The 18390-nt window shown below is 36.8% G+C and overlaps 1 protein-coding gene across 5 annotated transcripts; it reads right to left on the reverse strand.

Annotated features, from left to right (window-relative positions):
• Positions 1 to 3698: 3698 nt before the first annotated feature.
• On the reverse strand, positions 3699 to 17982 carry LOC126826167 (uncharacterized). 5 transcript variants are annotated; one of them, XM_050555557.1, is made up of 12 exons: positions 17853 to 17982; positions 16725 to 16838; positions 13825 to 13922; positions 12985 to 13096; positions 11924 to 12045; positions 11226 to 11316; positions 10310 to 10440; positions 8659 to 8857; positions 8126 to 8259; positions 7343 to 7580; positions 6465 to 6599; positions 3699 to 5254 (listed from the first exon to the last, which is right to left on the reverse strand). In XM_050555557.1, exons 1-12 carry the CDS (start codon positions 17902 to 17904, stop codon positions 5067 to 5069), a joined length of 1614 nt encoding a protein of 537 aa, XP_050411514.1. In that variant the 5' UTR covers positions 17905 to 17982; the 3' UTR covers positions 3699 to 5066. The 5 variants fall into 5 exon arrangements, with proteins under 5 accessions (XP_050411514.1, XP_050411517.1, XP_050411520.1 ...); XM_050555560.1 differs by having other exon boundaries at positions 16725 to 16835; positions 17853 to 17978; XM_050555563.1 differs by lacking the exon at positions 16725 to 16838 and having other exon boundaries at positions 17853 to 17962.
• Between the last annotated feature and the right edge of the window lie 408 nt (positions 17983 to 18390).

The following is an 18390-nucleotide window of genomic DNA, read 5'->3' on the forward strand; positions in this document are numbered from 1 at the left end:
GGGAAAAAAATATGAACATTTTTATATATAAAAATAAAATTATCATCCATTTTGGCGGAAAAAAAATTGAAAGCCAGTGTGACGTCACCATACTTTATCATAAAGAATTCGATGAACGCTCGAGAGAAATTTCTATGGCCACTGCTTCAGGAATATGTGAACACCGATGCGCTTTGATGCTTTCATCAGAGATATGGTTGAGTCTAATTGACACACGCATGGGATAGATTTGGATATGGATTTTCCCTATGATTGAGAGTCTAAACATGGATTTAAAAGTAAACTACCAATAAGATAGTCTCGGTCACGCAGAACCCCAGTCTTCAACGTACGGAGGGTCTGAGACCGTTGTCAATATTTGACGAAAAGTTCCATTGCCCATGAGTAACCGAGAGTTTGGTATTTTATGTGGTTGATTATCCAGTATTATTTGGCCAAATCAAGTAAGAGTTGCCTTTCCAAAATAAATCCCATAATTCATGCATTATTTATAAACAAACATGAAACATGACGACGAATTAGGATTTATTATAAAAAAAATAGATATGGCCCATGAAGAGAGAAATTTTACAATAATTTTTTTTAAGAGTGTTGGATATTGAATTGGCAATGCAGATGGATTTTCTGAAATGGCAATTTTTAATTCTTAAATTAATTTTATGGGCGTCGACATCTTGTTTTAGGACTAGTTACTCCCCTTTGACTTTGTTCACGATAATATAAAAGACTTCAAATACTCTAGCCAATGACCTATTATTTCCAAATGTTGACAACCTATCCAGACTAATATTCGTAGAATATTTTTCTAGCCCAGGTTAGGAGCAGAACAGTAGGACGTTAAACCCCATTTCATTTCATTTCATTTTGGATGATAGAGACTACCAACAAGATTTCTATTAAAGGTCAGATGATGGAACTGGGTGTGATTGTACTAGAGTTAATAACATAGAACAGATAAAAAACCTTTGGCGTGGATGTCGAATTACTGTATCCTTAAATAAGACATACTTCTGTTCGAATCCACCCTGCTGTATTTGCTAATGCTAGGTTCCCACTATCGTGCGATGCGTTACGAAAGTATTGTTCCTATTGAGTCCACGATCTGTTACGTGCAGATACGTTCGGATACGTTTGGATACGATCAACACGATTGCTACGACTGACCTCAATATATGATAAGATCTGATAGGTTCACCACGATTACTCCACGATTTCAATCGTAGCACGAATTGTGATAGTGGAAACCTAGCACATTACTCAGAAGCATGTCTGGAGAAATAAAAAAAAAACTTCAAAGTTAAAGGGAGGTAATCAGGCTTTATCATGATCAGAATTATGGCGGAGGTTCGAGAATGTCGTTTAGTGGTTTGAAATTCAGCGTAGCTCAAATCTCCCCAATACCAAGATCAATCAAAGTCCCCTTAATTCTGATTTATTCTGAACAAGATTCTTAAGTCTTCAATGACGACGCAAACGTCGGTTGACTTTTATCAATGAAAATCCAAAGAGTTAAAGTTGTTACTCTAAGGCATAACATTTTGCATTTCAGTTTATTCATGGTTGTAACTAATAATATAAAACTAGAAATTAAATTATTCATAAACCATCCAGTGTTGTCTTTACTATCGTACTTCCCCTAAACACAAAGTACACGATTAAAGTTCAAAAGACATCCTGTTTGTAAATTAAAATAATCTGCAATATTGTCGAATATTACGCGAAGCCACCACTATCATCTCTGTGTTTCGCCAACAAATTGATAGATTGTGCTAAATATTTGTAGTATGTGTTTTCAGCCAGTTACCCAGATCCGAATCGTAACATCGAAAAACCTATAAATTTTCGAAATATTAGTATATTAGTATGATAATTAATTACTGATGTAAAATTTCCCAATTTTGCGATGTTTACTGTATTGTATATAATTATTAGTTATTTATCAGGGTTATCACTTATTTTCAACTACTTTCTGATGTTTACATTATTGGAAGACTATTAGTTATTTAACAGAGTTATCGCTCATTATCATTTATTTTCTAGTATAAATTTCAATCATAGTATGTATATACCATCATTTATTAGTTATTTAACAGGATTATAGCTCATTATCAATTATTTTCTAGTATAAAATTCAATCATAGATACATCATTTTTTGTACGATTATTTCATCATTATGTATATGAAAGATAGGGGAACATATGCATGTGACAGTTTATTAGCCAACGAAACATAAGTTTTATAAACGAAAAGAGAGGAGGATGGGTGGTTTAGACTAGAATTACAAGGAATATATATTATCAATATCTCCAAGAAAATGAAGATAACTAATTTTGGAGATACAAAAACTGACCAATTTATATATATATATATATATATATATATATATATATATATTAATTATGAGTCTTTCAATTGTTTAAGTTGTCAAGTGGTTTAACAAACGGGTCGCTAAAACTATCTTAGTCTTGCCTAAATAGAGAAATGGGTTTAACGTCCACTCGACACAAACTAGGTCATTTCGGGACTAGCATATGGTTTAATTTTATTTCAATAGTAAGCTTGCGCGTAGGGGTCTGTAGCAGTGGGAGGAAACCAGAGGACACGGAGAAAACCCACGAGGTTGAACAGGCGACCCTACTCCTTGTCACGTACTAACTGGGGAATCAAAACCACACCAGTTCACTCAATGACAGGTCTTATGATACAGCGCGCACCATTCGGCCATCCAATCCTCCTATTTTAAATGACGAATATGCGCCAACAAATAGCTTTCTGAAGATATGCAAGGACAAAACAAAGGAGCAATGGAATGTAGAGTTATGACTTCACAGGAGTTATCTTTATAATTAATTTATAACTGGGACATGTTTCGAGTGCTTAATATGTATAGGTGACCGGTTGTACGTGACAAGGAGTAGGATCGCCTGTCCAACCTCGTGGGTTTTCTCCGGGTCCTCCGGTTTCCTCCCACTGCTAAAGACCCCTATGCGCAAGCGAATTATTGAAATAGAATTAAACAATATGTTAGTCCCGAAATGACCTAGTTTGTGTCGAGTGGACGTTAAACCCCATTTCTCTCTCTCTCTGTATCGGTGACGGCTCATCACTTGACTCAAGACTGGCATCCATAGGTGTTGGCATACTCCTCGCAGTGTTTCGGTTGATTAGAGCTAATCCCACTTAACACTGCTGTAATGGAAACAAATTTTGTTCCAAATTATGACTAGTCAATAGTCCGATTAACAACCAATAGCTAATTGCGTAACAATATCATTACGCTTTAAACAGAGCTCCAAATTGGACCAAATATGTTTACATAACGTTACGTCAAGACTCACGATTTTATTACGCCCAATTAACCAGTGCATAGCAGAATATTGCAGAAAAACTAACTGCGTGACAAACGAGGCTATCAAAACGGATATAGTATAACGATACTATTTGGAGACAAACAATACTTTCACCGGTTTTAATAGCTTAAATCACTGACCAAAGTTTTAAGGAACACCCCAGATTAAACGAAGGGCTGTTATATTGCTGCACTTGGGATAGATTTGATTTAACGGGAAGAATAGACACACTCCCTCAAAAGCTCAAGTATCAGAAGTCAATCTAGCAATGGTCAGAGGGAGATTTCTCGGGTCTTTGCTCAGGAATATGGAGTATTGGTTATGAACACATATTAATTATGTAAATTTACGTTCTTATAATCGTTTATTTAAAGATTATATAATAGTACAAAAATAGATAAAGCCGGTAATGAAAATTGAATGTATGGAAAATTTCAGTCAAATTACTTTAATCTGACTCGATTAAATAGTCTCGATTATCTATTTTATCGTTTTACACTCTTAAATGGCAGTGGTGTTCTAATCTACTTATGATAGATCTACCTATTTACATAGAGATTTACTTATAGGCCTACCGTACATTATTATCGACAATAATGCACCGGAGAGAGAGAGTAAGAAATGGGGTTTAACGTCCACTGGTACAAACTTGGTAATTTCGAGACTAAAATAAAATATAGTAGCTATGGGTCTTCAGCACAGGAGGGTGGCCAGTAGACCCTACTCCTTATCACGTATAAGCGGGAAATCGAAACCACGCCACTTGACTCAATGATCGACCTTGTGATCCAACGCGCACCTACTCCTCTGATTGCCCAATATAAAACACCGTAGCTGTCTTATGTTGTTAACTGGGTGTCTTGTCTTGTTAAAATAGTATCTTCTCAAATGGCCATGATATCTTCCTCACGATCAAACTATTATATCTTTTTAAGTGTTATGCTATCTTGTCAACGTGCCATATTAATTTGAGGGTGGGGTGGAGGTGATTAAAGATCACGAGGTATATCATCAATTCAATCTTCGGGGTTTCGATTCGACTTTTGTATGTGTAGGATCGCCAAAATTAAAAAAATTAATGGTTTTACATCTAATTCAAGGCTGGCTATATCCAAGCCCGATTTGCCTGACGGATGCTATCATTTCTGATAACCAATTTCCTTATCTTGGGCACGATCCGTGATTTTAGCCTTGAATTTTAAAAAAATAAACTACCCAACACCCCGGCGGAGACTTTCCCGCGCGCGCGTGTGTGTGAGGGGGCGGGGGCGGAAGGGTTGGATGGCCAAATGGTTAGCACGTGCGCGCTGTATCATAAGGTCTGCCATTGAGTCGACTGGCGTGGTTTCGATTCTCCGGTTGTACGTGACAAGAAGTAAGGTCGCCTGTCCAACCTCATGGGTTTTCCAGGGTACTCCAGTTTCCTCCCATTGCTAAAGACCCCTACGCGCAAGCGAATTATTGAAATAAAAGTGAACCATGTATTAGACCCAAAATGACCTAGTTTGTGTAGAGTGGACATTAAACCCCACCTCTCTCTCTCTCTCTCTCTCTCTCTCTCTCTCTCTCTCCCTCCCTCCCCCCCGACCCGCGTCTCCACTGAATAAGCTACATATAGCGTTGATAATATTCACCATTCATATCTTTACCAAATGAAATTTGTGAGAATGTTAAGGGTGATTACTCTATAAATTGTGGTACAAGGGTTGCCTCCCTTAAAGTAGTTCTTCATCATAATTGTGATATTCATCCTGTGTCATTTTATAATGTCCTAACCAACACAGTTTTTTACAAAACGGGACTGATTCCTTTTCTATAGTCACGTGATATTTACTGTACGCACTTGGTATCATCTGATTCTGGCAAGCTTGCTTCTTGGATTTGCATCCCGTGTATTTTATGCCTGCAAAAATGAGACATATGCTTTACGAGAAATGATGTGCATGTCCAACAAAAAGAAAGCTGCAGATAGGATAGTAATTTTTATATTTTGTTCGTTTATCTAATATTTTAAAAGTTCCAGCAATGCTCAACACGATGTCAAATTTACTTAACAAATTAACACGCCCACTTTGAAGCTCCGCTATTCGTATTAAAATACGTGCTATGATGCTTTTACAGCGTATTTACAGAATACGAAGAGTATGCTTTTGTGTTTATTTACACTGTCCGCCAAATCCCCTCATACCGTAATAGCCGTCATGTTAATATATTCATGGAAGGATTTGTACTCTGGGTTGTGCATTGTGGAAACCAGTTTAATTCTTGACAATGCAAAATAAATATTTTAAAAATCTGTAACGACTTGATGTCTTATTTAAAATACATACTTTTATATTTTTTGAATGAAATTTAGTAAGTGGCACACAATCATTTAAAACGCTATTAATAATAATTACTATGGCTTATTACACTGCGACGTTTTAACAAGATTTTACGAATCGTTATCGGGCATATAAAACACAAATAAATAAAATGAAATAAGATATGAATATATTATACAAAGAGCGGTGTGTGTATATACTCATACCTTTTTTTCATTTTTTGCATTTGTGTTTCAATTCGTTTCTCCGTCGGGTTCAATTCAATTTCTTACTTTAAAATTGATGTAATAACCCTTTACTGAACAAAAGGCACAGAAGGAGGAAAATAAAGAAATGCTTGGTTCATGCGTCACTGAATATGCAGTAAGTCAAGTAACACCCAAGATATCAGATAAATATGGATAAACCATTTATTTAATAAATTGGGAGCCGCGGTGGCTCAGTGGGAAAAACGTTGGCTCGCTAATCTTGAGGTCCCGTGCTCGATCTCTGCGTGGGTCGAGAACATTCATCGATATTTTCCGGCGTGGTTCCCCTTGTCACTGGTGTAGGACGGAGGGCCTGGCAAGGGACAACGTACAGTCGTTCGAGTGGGACGAAAAACCGAGGTCTCGTGTACACATTGGCGTGCACGTAAAAGTACCATTTACAGTTGGAATTCGAAATAAGAGTAGGCTGTTTGGGAAAAATCTCCCCTATGGCGTATACCCATCTTCATTAGCCCATACAAGAAGGACGTTAAATTTCATTTCACATCATTCATTCATTTATAACAATGCTAATACTTACAAAAAAATAATATTATTGTTACTATTAGGAACACCACCAAGAGTATACATATTGCTGATTCCATGCTGACCAATAAGATTATTAAACTCTTCTTTTCTGGTATAACCTCATCATAAACATTAATTGTTGTAGATTCTATTAGATGTAAGACAAAAAAAATAATTGTTTAACTGAAGCATCTAATGCAGTGTTTTTTGGTTTTTTTTCAAATTACACTATAAAATATTCAAATTAGAGATAGTATAGGGTATTTGTGTTTTTACAAAATTTACAAGGGCGTTTGTCGACATTTAAGCATTCGACAATTAAAAATGTGCAATAACTTTACGGGTCCGCATTGTTCCACTTTGTTGCTTCATTTTATTTTTATTTTCTTCATGAAATACCCTGATAGAGAGCTTTTCAACCAAGACAGTGGTTCATGTAAATCTTTGATTTGACCTTAATTTCTAATTTATTTACATGCACTTATTATTAGGTCTACTTAGGCTGTATTGCACTATACATAATGTAAGCGTACCATTTTATTGTATTTGTTGATATGTAAAGTCTGGGATTGTTGTTTTGTGATTAAAAAATAAGGTAAAAACGAACAGCTAAAGGGTATACAATTTATAAATACATAATTGTGTATAGTGTCATCAAAATCTTATAAACTCTACTAGTCACTAAAAAGAACCCTATAAAAAGTTAGTCAGACGCCTACTCAACAGGGTGCATTTATTTAAATTACAGCTCCTAACCCTGAATCCGTGTAAAGATTCTAAATTACAGAGTATTATGCATTGATGTCGTTGGAGCAGATTATTACTGCCTCCTCTGTAAAAGCTGCTTGTGGGCATATTTTGTTACCCGCCAACACTATGCTATGACATTACCTGCATGTATTAAGGTTACGTATTTGGTATATCTATATTCCATCCCATAGATGACACGGCAATAGTAGACAACGCGGATATCTTCCAAGTTAACTTCCGATAATTTAAGACCAACTGTTTCGTAAATAAACCCATCGGTGATGTTAGAATTATAAATAACCGTTTTACTAAAAATGGTTGAAATATTTAATTCAGTTTGAAATCCATTAGCCAATGTCCATATTCCTACCCTTTCTTTCTAAAAAAAATGAAAATAATAATAATTATTAGAAATGTAATATAAACATAAAAAGTAAAAGAAATCCAGTGGTTTTGACTATGTCGTCCGATACCCTGTCATGCGGTAAGGGTATTCTCAGAAAGATCCTGCTATAGGATAGTGAGATCACTATTCAATTCACGATCTGTGTGTGTGTGTGTGTGGTGGCGGGGTGGGGGGGGGGGGTAAACCAGTAAATTATAGGCGAATCGACCAAAGATTGCAAGTGAATAGGATTTTAGACATACCTTAAGCCCCACAACCATGAGCGAGTTACAGTCCAGATAAAGTAAACAAACTTTGGTATCAACACGGGGAGAAAGCAATGAAGTGTATTTCGAAAATATCGACGGACTGATTTAGGGCTATTAAGAGGAGTCGATCAAAGACGAAGAAGAAGGGTTACTCATATTTAACCTTTCGTCAACACCTCAAAACAACCATTGGTTTTCCTTTTCTCTAAAACACGTTTCCTAATATTCTTTCGTAATAAAGTGATTTTGAAATAAACGGTCATCTTATACCTTAATGTCGCTTTTCCGTTTAAGTATAATTCTGGTAGGAGATCGTTGTGTTTTGTATGACCAAAATAACTCTACACTTTGTTCAAATTCTATGTTCACTGTGTCGGAACTCGGCAGCCAAACAAAATCAAAGTCTAAACGAAACAAAATTGCAATTAGATCATAAAAGAGTAAAATCCATTACATCTAAAACTATAAAGGTTGTATTGTCAATGAAGAACTTCGGAATATGATTTGACTATATTCGTTTGGGCGCTTTTCAATCATAAACCAATATTCGGAGGAGATATACCATAGGCTTGTATGATCAAGTCTCAAGAAATTCACACAAATCCGTTTCGTTGGACTTTGCAGAGAAATGGTAGTCGAATCGAGTGTTATATTGTGGATATATACTTTATTTATTCTAATACATAATATATATCAAGAATACGTTTAACTATCACGCATGACCAAAGAGTATTTTATAAATCTAAAAATGACAAGCGATCAGCATCGGAATCTCGAAATTCATATTGGTTAGTTCTGTATACCTTCAATAAGCTTTATCAAGGGGCTAACCATAATACAGGTACCACTGAATTGTACAGTTATGCCATAATTAAAGTTAAGATCTTCTATTGTTGTATTGTCTATTGTAAAGGTAACTTTCTGAGTTTCACCACTTCTGGTTAAATTGATATGCATGTTCCCACAATTCTTATCGACTTCCGCTATATATATTTTTTTTTTCTGTAAGAAAACAAACTTTATATTAGAGACATTTACAAAATAAAATAACGGCGTCACCAAATATTCTGTATATAAACCCAAATTTAGTTTTTTACATAAATACTTTCAATGGCCTTCACTGCACAATGGACCATAGAGAAGGGAAATTTTCGAGTATATGCAGTAAATACAAGATAATAAATATTTCCGGGAAGAGGAAATTAGAAATATGCCGTCTAACTTTGACAGTTTTCCGGGTGACGACATGTTCCTGAACAACGACCGCGAGTTTTACAACATCTAGTCGTTGTTAGATTTGGTTGACATTCCCGAACTTATAGAAACGTTATCCCCCTTTACCGCAAACACGCGAAAAATATCGTTTTCCAATCAGAGGTTGTGACACAGACACACTCAGATCAAACATGGCAACCTCCACGGGAAACTTGACATTGAACGAACCTTAAACCAAAAACTCGGTTATCACAGGTATACATTTTAGCTGGAAAGCCAGAGATGATATTTTCTATCGAAGAGTCTGAGTGGGGCTCAAGCTGAGTCAGAAGACAGTCGACATTAATGATGAAATATGCAGGGTATTACGTGAAGATGTACAGACTTAAAGCGATATAACACTATAGGGTTATTTTAGGTCTAAGAAAAGTGTTCTGTTTAATATAGAAATCTTTACCTACATGATGCGTAACGAAAACTAGGGTAATGAAGTAGCTTGCATTATCCTACTACTAACTGAGAGTCTAGACTTAGACTAACTCACCCCCAGTTATGTCAGTACCCATTTCTGGAAAGTAGGGTACTATCGTCCAGTCCTCTCGTGCACAGAGTAGTACAATTAACTAGAATAATGTTGACGTTAAACGGTGCCTATATGAAACGCGTACCCAAAAATGGTAATTGTCCCACCCTAAAAGCTAATGCATTATACTTCTATATATTATAGAGCGGGTTTTATTTTATCCTCAGACAATCATTCGGAGCTCAAGGGGAACATACCTATAGCCTCCTCGGCTTAGAGGCTAGGGTGAACACACCATCCAGACCGTGGATAATTTACTCAAAAAGTAACTATCATAGATATTGTAGTTTCGGGTATGTAACCTTTGTAGTTTGCTGTATTCGTTAGATAAACTTAGTGACAACATAAACGGTGTTCCAGAGTCAATTAATTGATGATTGAAATAATTGATACAACAACGTGAAGTCCAAGCAGGTCCTAGACGACCATCTGTCCCCATAGTTTCACATCTAATTCCTTTTTTGGTCGCCGAGACACAGGATAGTGTCACATCTAATTCCTTTTTGGTACCGCGACACAGGATAGTGTCACAGCTAATTCCTTTTGGGTACAGCGACACAGGATAGTGTCACAGCGAGACCAACCCTTCTTATGAAGATGGGGTGACGCGAGCCCATTTATTTCGACTCTTGGTAACGAGATTAAACTTCACTTACATTTGTGCGATTTTCCCTGTGAACATAAACCTTCATATCCACGGATGGTGTTTCAAATTCCCATTCCATAACTACAGTACCACCCAGGCGAACCTTTATAAACTGGATAGTATCATTTTTCCATCGAAATTCTAGAATAAAGTGTGGTAAAAATGACGAGATCATCGATGAGTAGCGGATTGAATTAGGATACACATCTCACTCACTGACTCGAGCCAACAAAAGTATTGGAGTGGGTTGATATGATGTTTTATTTCGATTAGTTATTGGACAAAATTATACTTTTGGTTTGAAATATTAATTGATATGTAATTTTCGTTTTGACTTCAACTGTCGATTGCTCAATATTGCCAATATCTGTTGACCTAGTAGTTTAAACGTAGACAGACACCCCATTCGCAAAACTGTTCAATTTTGGAACATTTATATGAACGAGATCTAATCATTTTAAGCATAGTAAACATTTTTATTTTAATGTTCGTGAGCGTTGTTGTCTGTTGGCAAATTGTTCAGATGGGACCGAACACCATTTTCACCCGGGAGAGAGAGAGAGAAAGAGAAATGGGGTTTAACGTCCACTCGACACAGACTAGGTCATTTCGGGACTAACATATGGTTTTAATTTTATTTCAATAATTCGCTTGCGCGTAAGGGTCTTTTGCAGTGGGAGGAAACCGGAGGACCCGGAGAAAACTCACGAGGTTGGACAGGCAACCCTACTCCTTGTCACGTACAACCGGGGATTCGAAACCACGCCAGTTGACTCAATGACAGACCTCGTGATATAGCGTGCACGTGCTAACCATTCGGCCATCCAACCCCCCTTTTCACCAGGGACATGGGAAAGTGGATGAAGTGATCTAAGTAAAACAAAATAACTAATGCACTTCTTTTGTTGAAGAGGCATTAAACTTACCCGAAACATTAAGATAAACATCACCGTATAAACCTGTATCATCCAGGCTTACATTTCTTTTTTCATACATTGGTCTTTTTGGTTTATCTGACTGTAAAATGATAAGTGACCCATAATATTTCACTTTAAATCTATACAATCTTAAGATAACCTGATGTTTCATCACAGAGAGGAAGACATACGATAACATACAGTTGTAAACTATCATAATGGGGCTATATTTATATTATTTATGATTCTATGTTACTATTATTGTATCCTTTCTTTATTCGTTCATCCATTCATCCATCTATCCGTGTATTAACTCACTCACTCATTTAAAACATAACAATCACTGCTCTGTGTTTTGTTCATAATATTGACGTGTTTTCGATATTTAACAGTTTAAAGGAATAATGAAGACGCACATTGAGCTATGAGTATAATTTTGCAAAGAACAGCAACTATCAAAGATTACTTTACGTGCAAGTAAACGTGCGCACGGGACCTCTATTTTCTGTCCCATCCGAACGACTACATGCTGACAAGGGGATACCACGCCGAGATATCCCAAGGAACTGTCGCGGTTCGACGCCGCGATGTAACCTGGGACCACCAGGTTAGCGAGACAGTACCTTGACTCACGTAGCTACCTCAGTTCCCACTTAATTCTTTTCTACGGCAATCAAATTAAAATTGCTACATTGTTTAACATTTACCTTAATTCTGTTCCAGGTGTCGGGAAAAAGAGAGTTGTTTATACATTTTCTTAGTCGAACACGACAGCCAAATACCGCGTTTATGTTATCTTTTGGCCATCCATTTCTTTTCAGTTTTATATCTGAAATGTATACCAACAAACCCACTATATATTAGAAAATGCTTTCGTCTCTTTTTCTATTATTTGTCAAAATGTTAATCTGGCGACCCCACGTTATCAAGATGTGTAATAGTCTTAAAAAGCAGTGTGACATTTTGTCGGATATGTCATACCATAATTTCGTATTAATGTGTCACACTCACACTTGATAGTGCCCATTCTATTAGACTTCCACACCAGACCATATCCGGGTTATTCGTAGCAGTCGACGACGGAATTATTGGGGGTGTCAGTTTTACATCCAATTCCATCGACGAGCTAGGTATTAAACATAACCTAGTTGATCTTTCGTAGGCCGATTAGATAGTGAAATAGCATTTGAAACCAATATTTGATATTAACAAAATGTTATATTAAAGTAGTTGATGTCAATAAAGTGGATGTGGGACTTAAATTATAATCGATTCTCGTCATCGCCACCATCTAGGGATGGTAAGGTCATATCTGAAATCTAACTCAGTCAATCTATGCGCGATTGTCCAAGGAAAGGATTGCCAAGTTTCGTGTCGATCGTACGTGAATTAACGGAGAGGTACCGCTTTTTTGAAGAGCGTCACTCCCAAGAAGAAGACATGAAGAGCCAGGTGCTGGTAAAATAAAAACAACGGATACCAAATGATATCAAAACACTCAATAAAACGCCAAACTCATCCCCTCATAGGTTTATAGCAGTTCACAGAAACATTGTCGTTGTGTAACATCGCAGAATAATATCAGCTAACCTCATACGTACAATAGTCATAGTGCACACAAGTGTCAAACCATTGGAAAGGTAACCTTAAGCGATGTATATATTATTAAAGCCGGTAGCCATATTGACCTTTGTGTACCTTTGAGATCACCGGAAGTAAAGTGAATGATCATTTTTTTTCTAAAATTTGCTATAGAAAAACAACTTACCACATACATCTACACGGTGATGCCTTTTACATTTCTTACGAGATCTTTTATTCATTTTTCTCTTTCCTCTTTCCTTTTTAGACCCCTTTGCTTTACGCTCTGGTGTGATAAACTATAACATACAATAGTTCCTGTATGAACCGGTCGACAATGTTTACATTTAAGGGATGTACACACGGAGGATTATTTGTGGGCGATTTTCCTTCACCGATAAATAATCATAGATTGTAACGTGTAGTGGTGGCCAGATTGGTATGAATATTGACACGATCATTTCGAGAGTAACCCCTACTTTCTATGCGTGAATCAAAAGGGGATGTTATACGGTGGTTGAACTGAGTGATAACTGACATCGTGTGCACAAACTAAATTATAAAGGGGTCAATATCACCTATCTTTATATTGTCCCCCAATCTGAGAAAACTCATGGCACACACCCTCCTATTAACATCCCTCCAGCAATGTCGCTAGTCATCCCTAAATTTCGCAACCTAACAAAACAGAAACGAAAGATGGATTGATCGTCGTTGCATGGGTAACACAATAATCATTAGTTGTCAATGTCATAAAATACTGCGCCAAATACAAAAATAAAACAAAAATTGAACAAAGGAGTCATTGCTGGTCATTTCACCGACACAAATCTTGCCTGTGAACCAGAGTGTATGGTAAATTGTTCGTCCAATTCTGTCCTTCAAAGACCATGATTTACATTGAAAGCATGGGATCGTAGGGTATGGCTGAAATGACACAATGAATATTAAATACTAAAGTATTGGATACTGTAGTATTATATAAAACCGATGATCGGGAGTTATTACTGAATGATGAAACGATTACCTCCCCTGTGGTCTTTGTCACAGAATGGCTCGAATTGGTAATTGGTTGTAAACCATCCACAACGCCTAGGCCAGGTTTTGACCAATCACCACCCCCTGCTATAAAAAAGTATGTAAGAAATATTATGGAAGCTTCCCTGAAAAATGTATTACTTGAGTAGCGATGACTTGTTTCCGGTTAAGGGGATCACGTGGTAAGACGCTGGCTCGCTAGCCTGGAGGTCGGGTGTTCGATCCCTGCATTGGCCGAGAAAGTTCATCCAGATTTTCCGGCGTGGTTTCCCCTTGTCAGTGATGCAGAACGGAGGGCCTGACAAGGACAGCTGTCTAGTCGTTCGGATGGGACGAAAAACCGATTTCCCGTGTACACATTGGCGTGCACGTAAAAGATCCCTTGGCAGTTAGAATTCGATATAAGAGTAGGCCGTAGTGCCGCTGCCCGGGCAAAATTTCCCTCAGGACGTTAAACCCCATTTCATTTCATTTCATCTAGAAATCTGTAGGTGTTGATTTTCTCAGTTATTATGAAGTAACTTACCCTAACGTCGGAGGACGTTTATCCCATTGGAGCCACATAAAACGACCCATTACTCGTATGTTGGATGTATAACCACCGCACTCAGAGGTGTTAACTATTTGTGCAGTTGCATGTCTATTTGTATTGTTACATACACAAAATATATTTGACATTATTAACGAACAATCCCGCGCCCTTTAAATTAATATAAAATACGGTGGGATTACTCAATTCCTTTAATATTTTCTACGTCACTGATATTACTTAAAAGAGCTATTAAGCTAATGTTTCCAATTTAAATTAATATAAAATACGGTGGGATTACTCAATTCCTTTAATATTTTCTACGTCACTGATATTACTTAAAAGAGCTATTAAGCTAATGTTAGTCTGAAAATGATCAAATTTAATTATTTCGTTAACATCGCGGTCAAAGTCATCTTATTTTTAGCTGAAACATACTGCAATATTTTTGAATGATTAAGGGGAGAGTACCATGATATACAATATAGGATGTGAACCACCATCCCCAATCTCTCTCTGGTTAGTTCTTTCGCTACGTGTGCTGCCTCCTTTTATGGAGTGAATCCAATATTGAAAATCAATTATATTGCTCACGATAGCTACATGTTACCATATAGGAATTAACAGAAAAGGAGAAAAATCCAATCACCAGGTCAGAATGAAGAGAAAATAAAAGGAATGTGCTGCGCTCTAATTCCAGAACTGTGTGATGAGGAGAAATTGAAAATTTCCATTTTAAAGCGTGTCATTCAGCCCATTGCATAAAATAAACGTCGAAACAAAATCAAAGAATAAACAAAATACAATTCGATAAAGATTGGGCAGATCTCACCTCTCTAACATTGAACACGTGACCATGGAGAAAATAACCTCGCGTTTATCCCAAGATGGCCGGACTAATGTGTTAAAGGACAATATTGGTGCCAGTCATTATCACATATGTGATAGAACTGGTTAAACACGTTCCAAATATTATTTTATCACAGAGATCATTGCTACGATAGATGAGTAATCAATGTTTCAACAATCGGAAGTGGCGAACGCAAAAGGAAAACACGAGTTATCCCTCTATATAACGGACTGAAGTGACGGGTGGTAACAGATACATGGGCGAATTTCTGCTCACTAATAATTCCTTCGAAGACCAAAAGTTGTTGTATGAGACTGTGAAAGGATATCTGACACCATTCGGTATTAATAGTCACATGGGACAAACAGTTTTGACGTCTCGGAACCAAAGTTATTTCGAATTCAATACCCTGACCTCAGTAACTATACTCCACCACGTGATCGACGCCAGTTACACGTTTATTTTTGTGTGGACGTTGATTTAAAAATATGGAGTTACTGGGTTAATTAACAAGCTGGTGCGCATTGACAACCAGCAATATTTTAGTTCAAATATTAAGTTTAGACCTGGGAAGTCTAGATCGAGAACAAAACCCATGCAGTAAGGTCAAACTCCACATGTCAAATATAAGTGTCGGATTGAAAGCAGATTACTGGCGTCATAGAGAGGACACACGATCTACAGCGCACGCCTTAAACCACTCGATCTAACAACCCCTCGTGATCCCATAAACCAAAACTGCTGGCTAGATGATGTTCTATGAGTCAAATGCAAGGCATTTATTTCCACTGAACCTCAGATGGACTATTTTTGTGCGGCTCTTCTAAATTAATGAAGTCAAAACAACAATTTTCTCTCTTCAGGTATAAACAGCATCTGGTGGTGCATGTTCGGTTCATTTTTCTCTTTAATTATATTTTACCAATGTTCTCTGTAATAAATCACCGTGTCTGTTTGTGACATGATTATTTATAAGAAATACACGTTATGCTGTTTTTGGTCAATTAGTGTAATTAATATCCTTGACCAATACCCTAATTAGCTATTTGTATCTATCATATTTTGGCAGGTACGTGATTAGTTTATATACTTTTAATTATGAATTTGGTTGTAACGTCAGTTGTTTTATTACCAGCCATGACCAATAACCGGCTTTATGATAATACCTTTTTAATCAGCTCCCAAAATGTTTATTCCTGGCTTAGTTATAAATTAAAGGTGTTAAAATATGAGTCCCAGGTGCGGGTATTCATTATTTCAATTTTCGCTGGTGATTTGGTGTCTTTAGTAAATCATAGGCGAATCGACCAAAGATTGCAAGTGAATAGGAGCGAGTTACAGTCCAGATAAGGTAAACAACCTTTGGTATCAACATGATTTATATTGAAAGCAGGGGATCGTAGGGTATGGCTGAAATGGCACAATGAATATTAAATACTAAAGTATTGGATATTGTAGTATTATATAAAACCGATCATCGGGTGTTATTACTGAATGATGTAACGATTACCTCCCCTGTGGTCTGTCGCAGAATGGCTCGAACTCTTTATTGGTTTAAGTTGATGTAGTTTCTCATCTAAACCATCCACAACGTCTAGGCCAGGTTTTGACCAATCATCCCCTGCTATAAAAGAGTGTGTAAGAAATATTATGGAAGCTTCCCTGAAAAATGTATTACTTGAGTAGTGATGACGTGTTTCCGGTTAATCTTGGATTAGAAGTCGAGCACTATGGAACGCCAAGCTGAAAACTTAAAATAATTTATCGTAAACTCAACATAGCAATAATTATGGATATCATATGTTATATGAAATGAATGTATACCTATCTAAAAAGAGTACGAGTATCAAAGGTAAATTTAGTTTTTATTTCCGCTAACGATGAGTAAGCAACATTATATCGGTTAATACTGTCCTATTTTATTGAAACTATAACATTGAGTTCAAGTTTATATATATATGCCATGTCCTGCCTTATATTTATTTAAGGCTTTGGTCTATTTTATCAGAAATTCTATACGAAATCGACCGTAAAGGGAAGACAAACTCAATATCCATAATACACCAAGAGTAAGCGTAAAACACGTGGACTGTACCAGGGGAATATGTCAAAAGTAACATGAGGTACTACTGCAAAATATTACAAGATTTTCTGAAAAGATTAATCATACTCTGACACGTGTACAGCACCGAAACTACTATGGGTATACATAAACATATGAACTAATCCTACTTCCAATAGATAAGCTTATCATGTCCACATATCGAAGCTCTTTGATAAAACCGTTAGATTTGTTTTCACACATGTATCCCCGTGTAATTATACCCGGTCTACAATGCGATAATTATGGGGTTTATTTCAGCCCAGTTATATATTTTAAGCTGAAACATCCAGAGAAGTGGTGTTTATTTCGGGACTACCATACGGTTCAATATTATTTCTAGAATTCGCTTGGCGTAGGGGTCTTTAGTAGGACCCCGAGAAAACCCAAGAGGCTGGACAGACGACCATACTTCTTATCCAATACGCCACGCGACTCAAAAACAGACCATTATAAACTAACGCGAACGCGTTACACCATTCAGGCACCCACCCCTAATCTGGAAGGAAACATTTTAAAGAAATGTTAAAAACTGACCTGCAATAAGAAAGATAATCAGCATCATTAATTCTCTTGTTCTAATCATCATATAGTTTATAGTACTTATAAATGGTATGTCTTCGTTAATAATATATCATCGAACAGTCATCGTGCAATCCGGAAATGGATACATGTGTTTTACACCAGGTTTTCTTTATGTTTTATTATGTCCGTGTAACGTGACTGTGTGTTATATTAAGTTACATAAATTTATATCTAGGGCTATGATGACCTGTTTTGTGTGTATACTCACTGAATAGATAATACAGCTTCCTTTCAATTACAAGTAGTGCGCCGAGAATGCTGTGATGTTAATCGGTTGAAAAGCAGTTTATCATTAAAAATATATTGAAGTATTATATCCAACATAATAGGTAGAGCCATAGTATCTAGAAATCATAGTACCTAGAAATCTGGAGATCACGGTGGCTAAGTGGGTAAGACGCTGGCTCGCTAGCCTGGAGGTCGGATGTTCGATCCCTGCATTGGCCGAGGAAGTTCATCCAGATTTTCCGGCGTGGTTTCACCTTGTCAG

Source organism: Patella vulgata, chromosome 1 (genome assembly GCF_932274485.2).
Source record: "Patella vulgata chromosome 1, xgPatVulg1.2, whole genome shotgun sequence".
Classification (NCBI taxonomy): Eukaryota; Metazoa; Mollusca; class Gastropoda; family Patellidae; genus Patella; species Patella vulgata.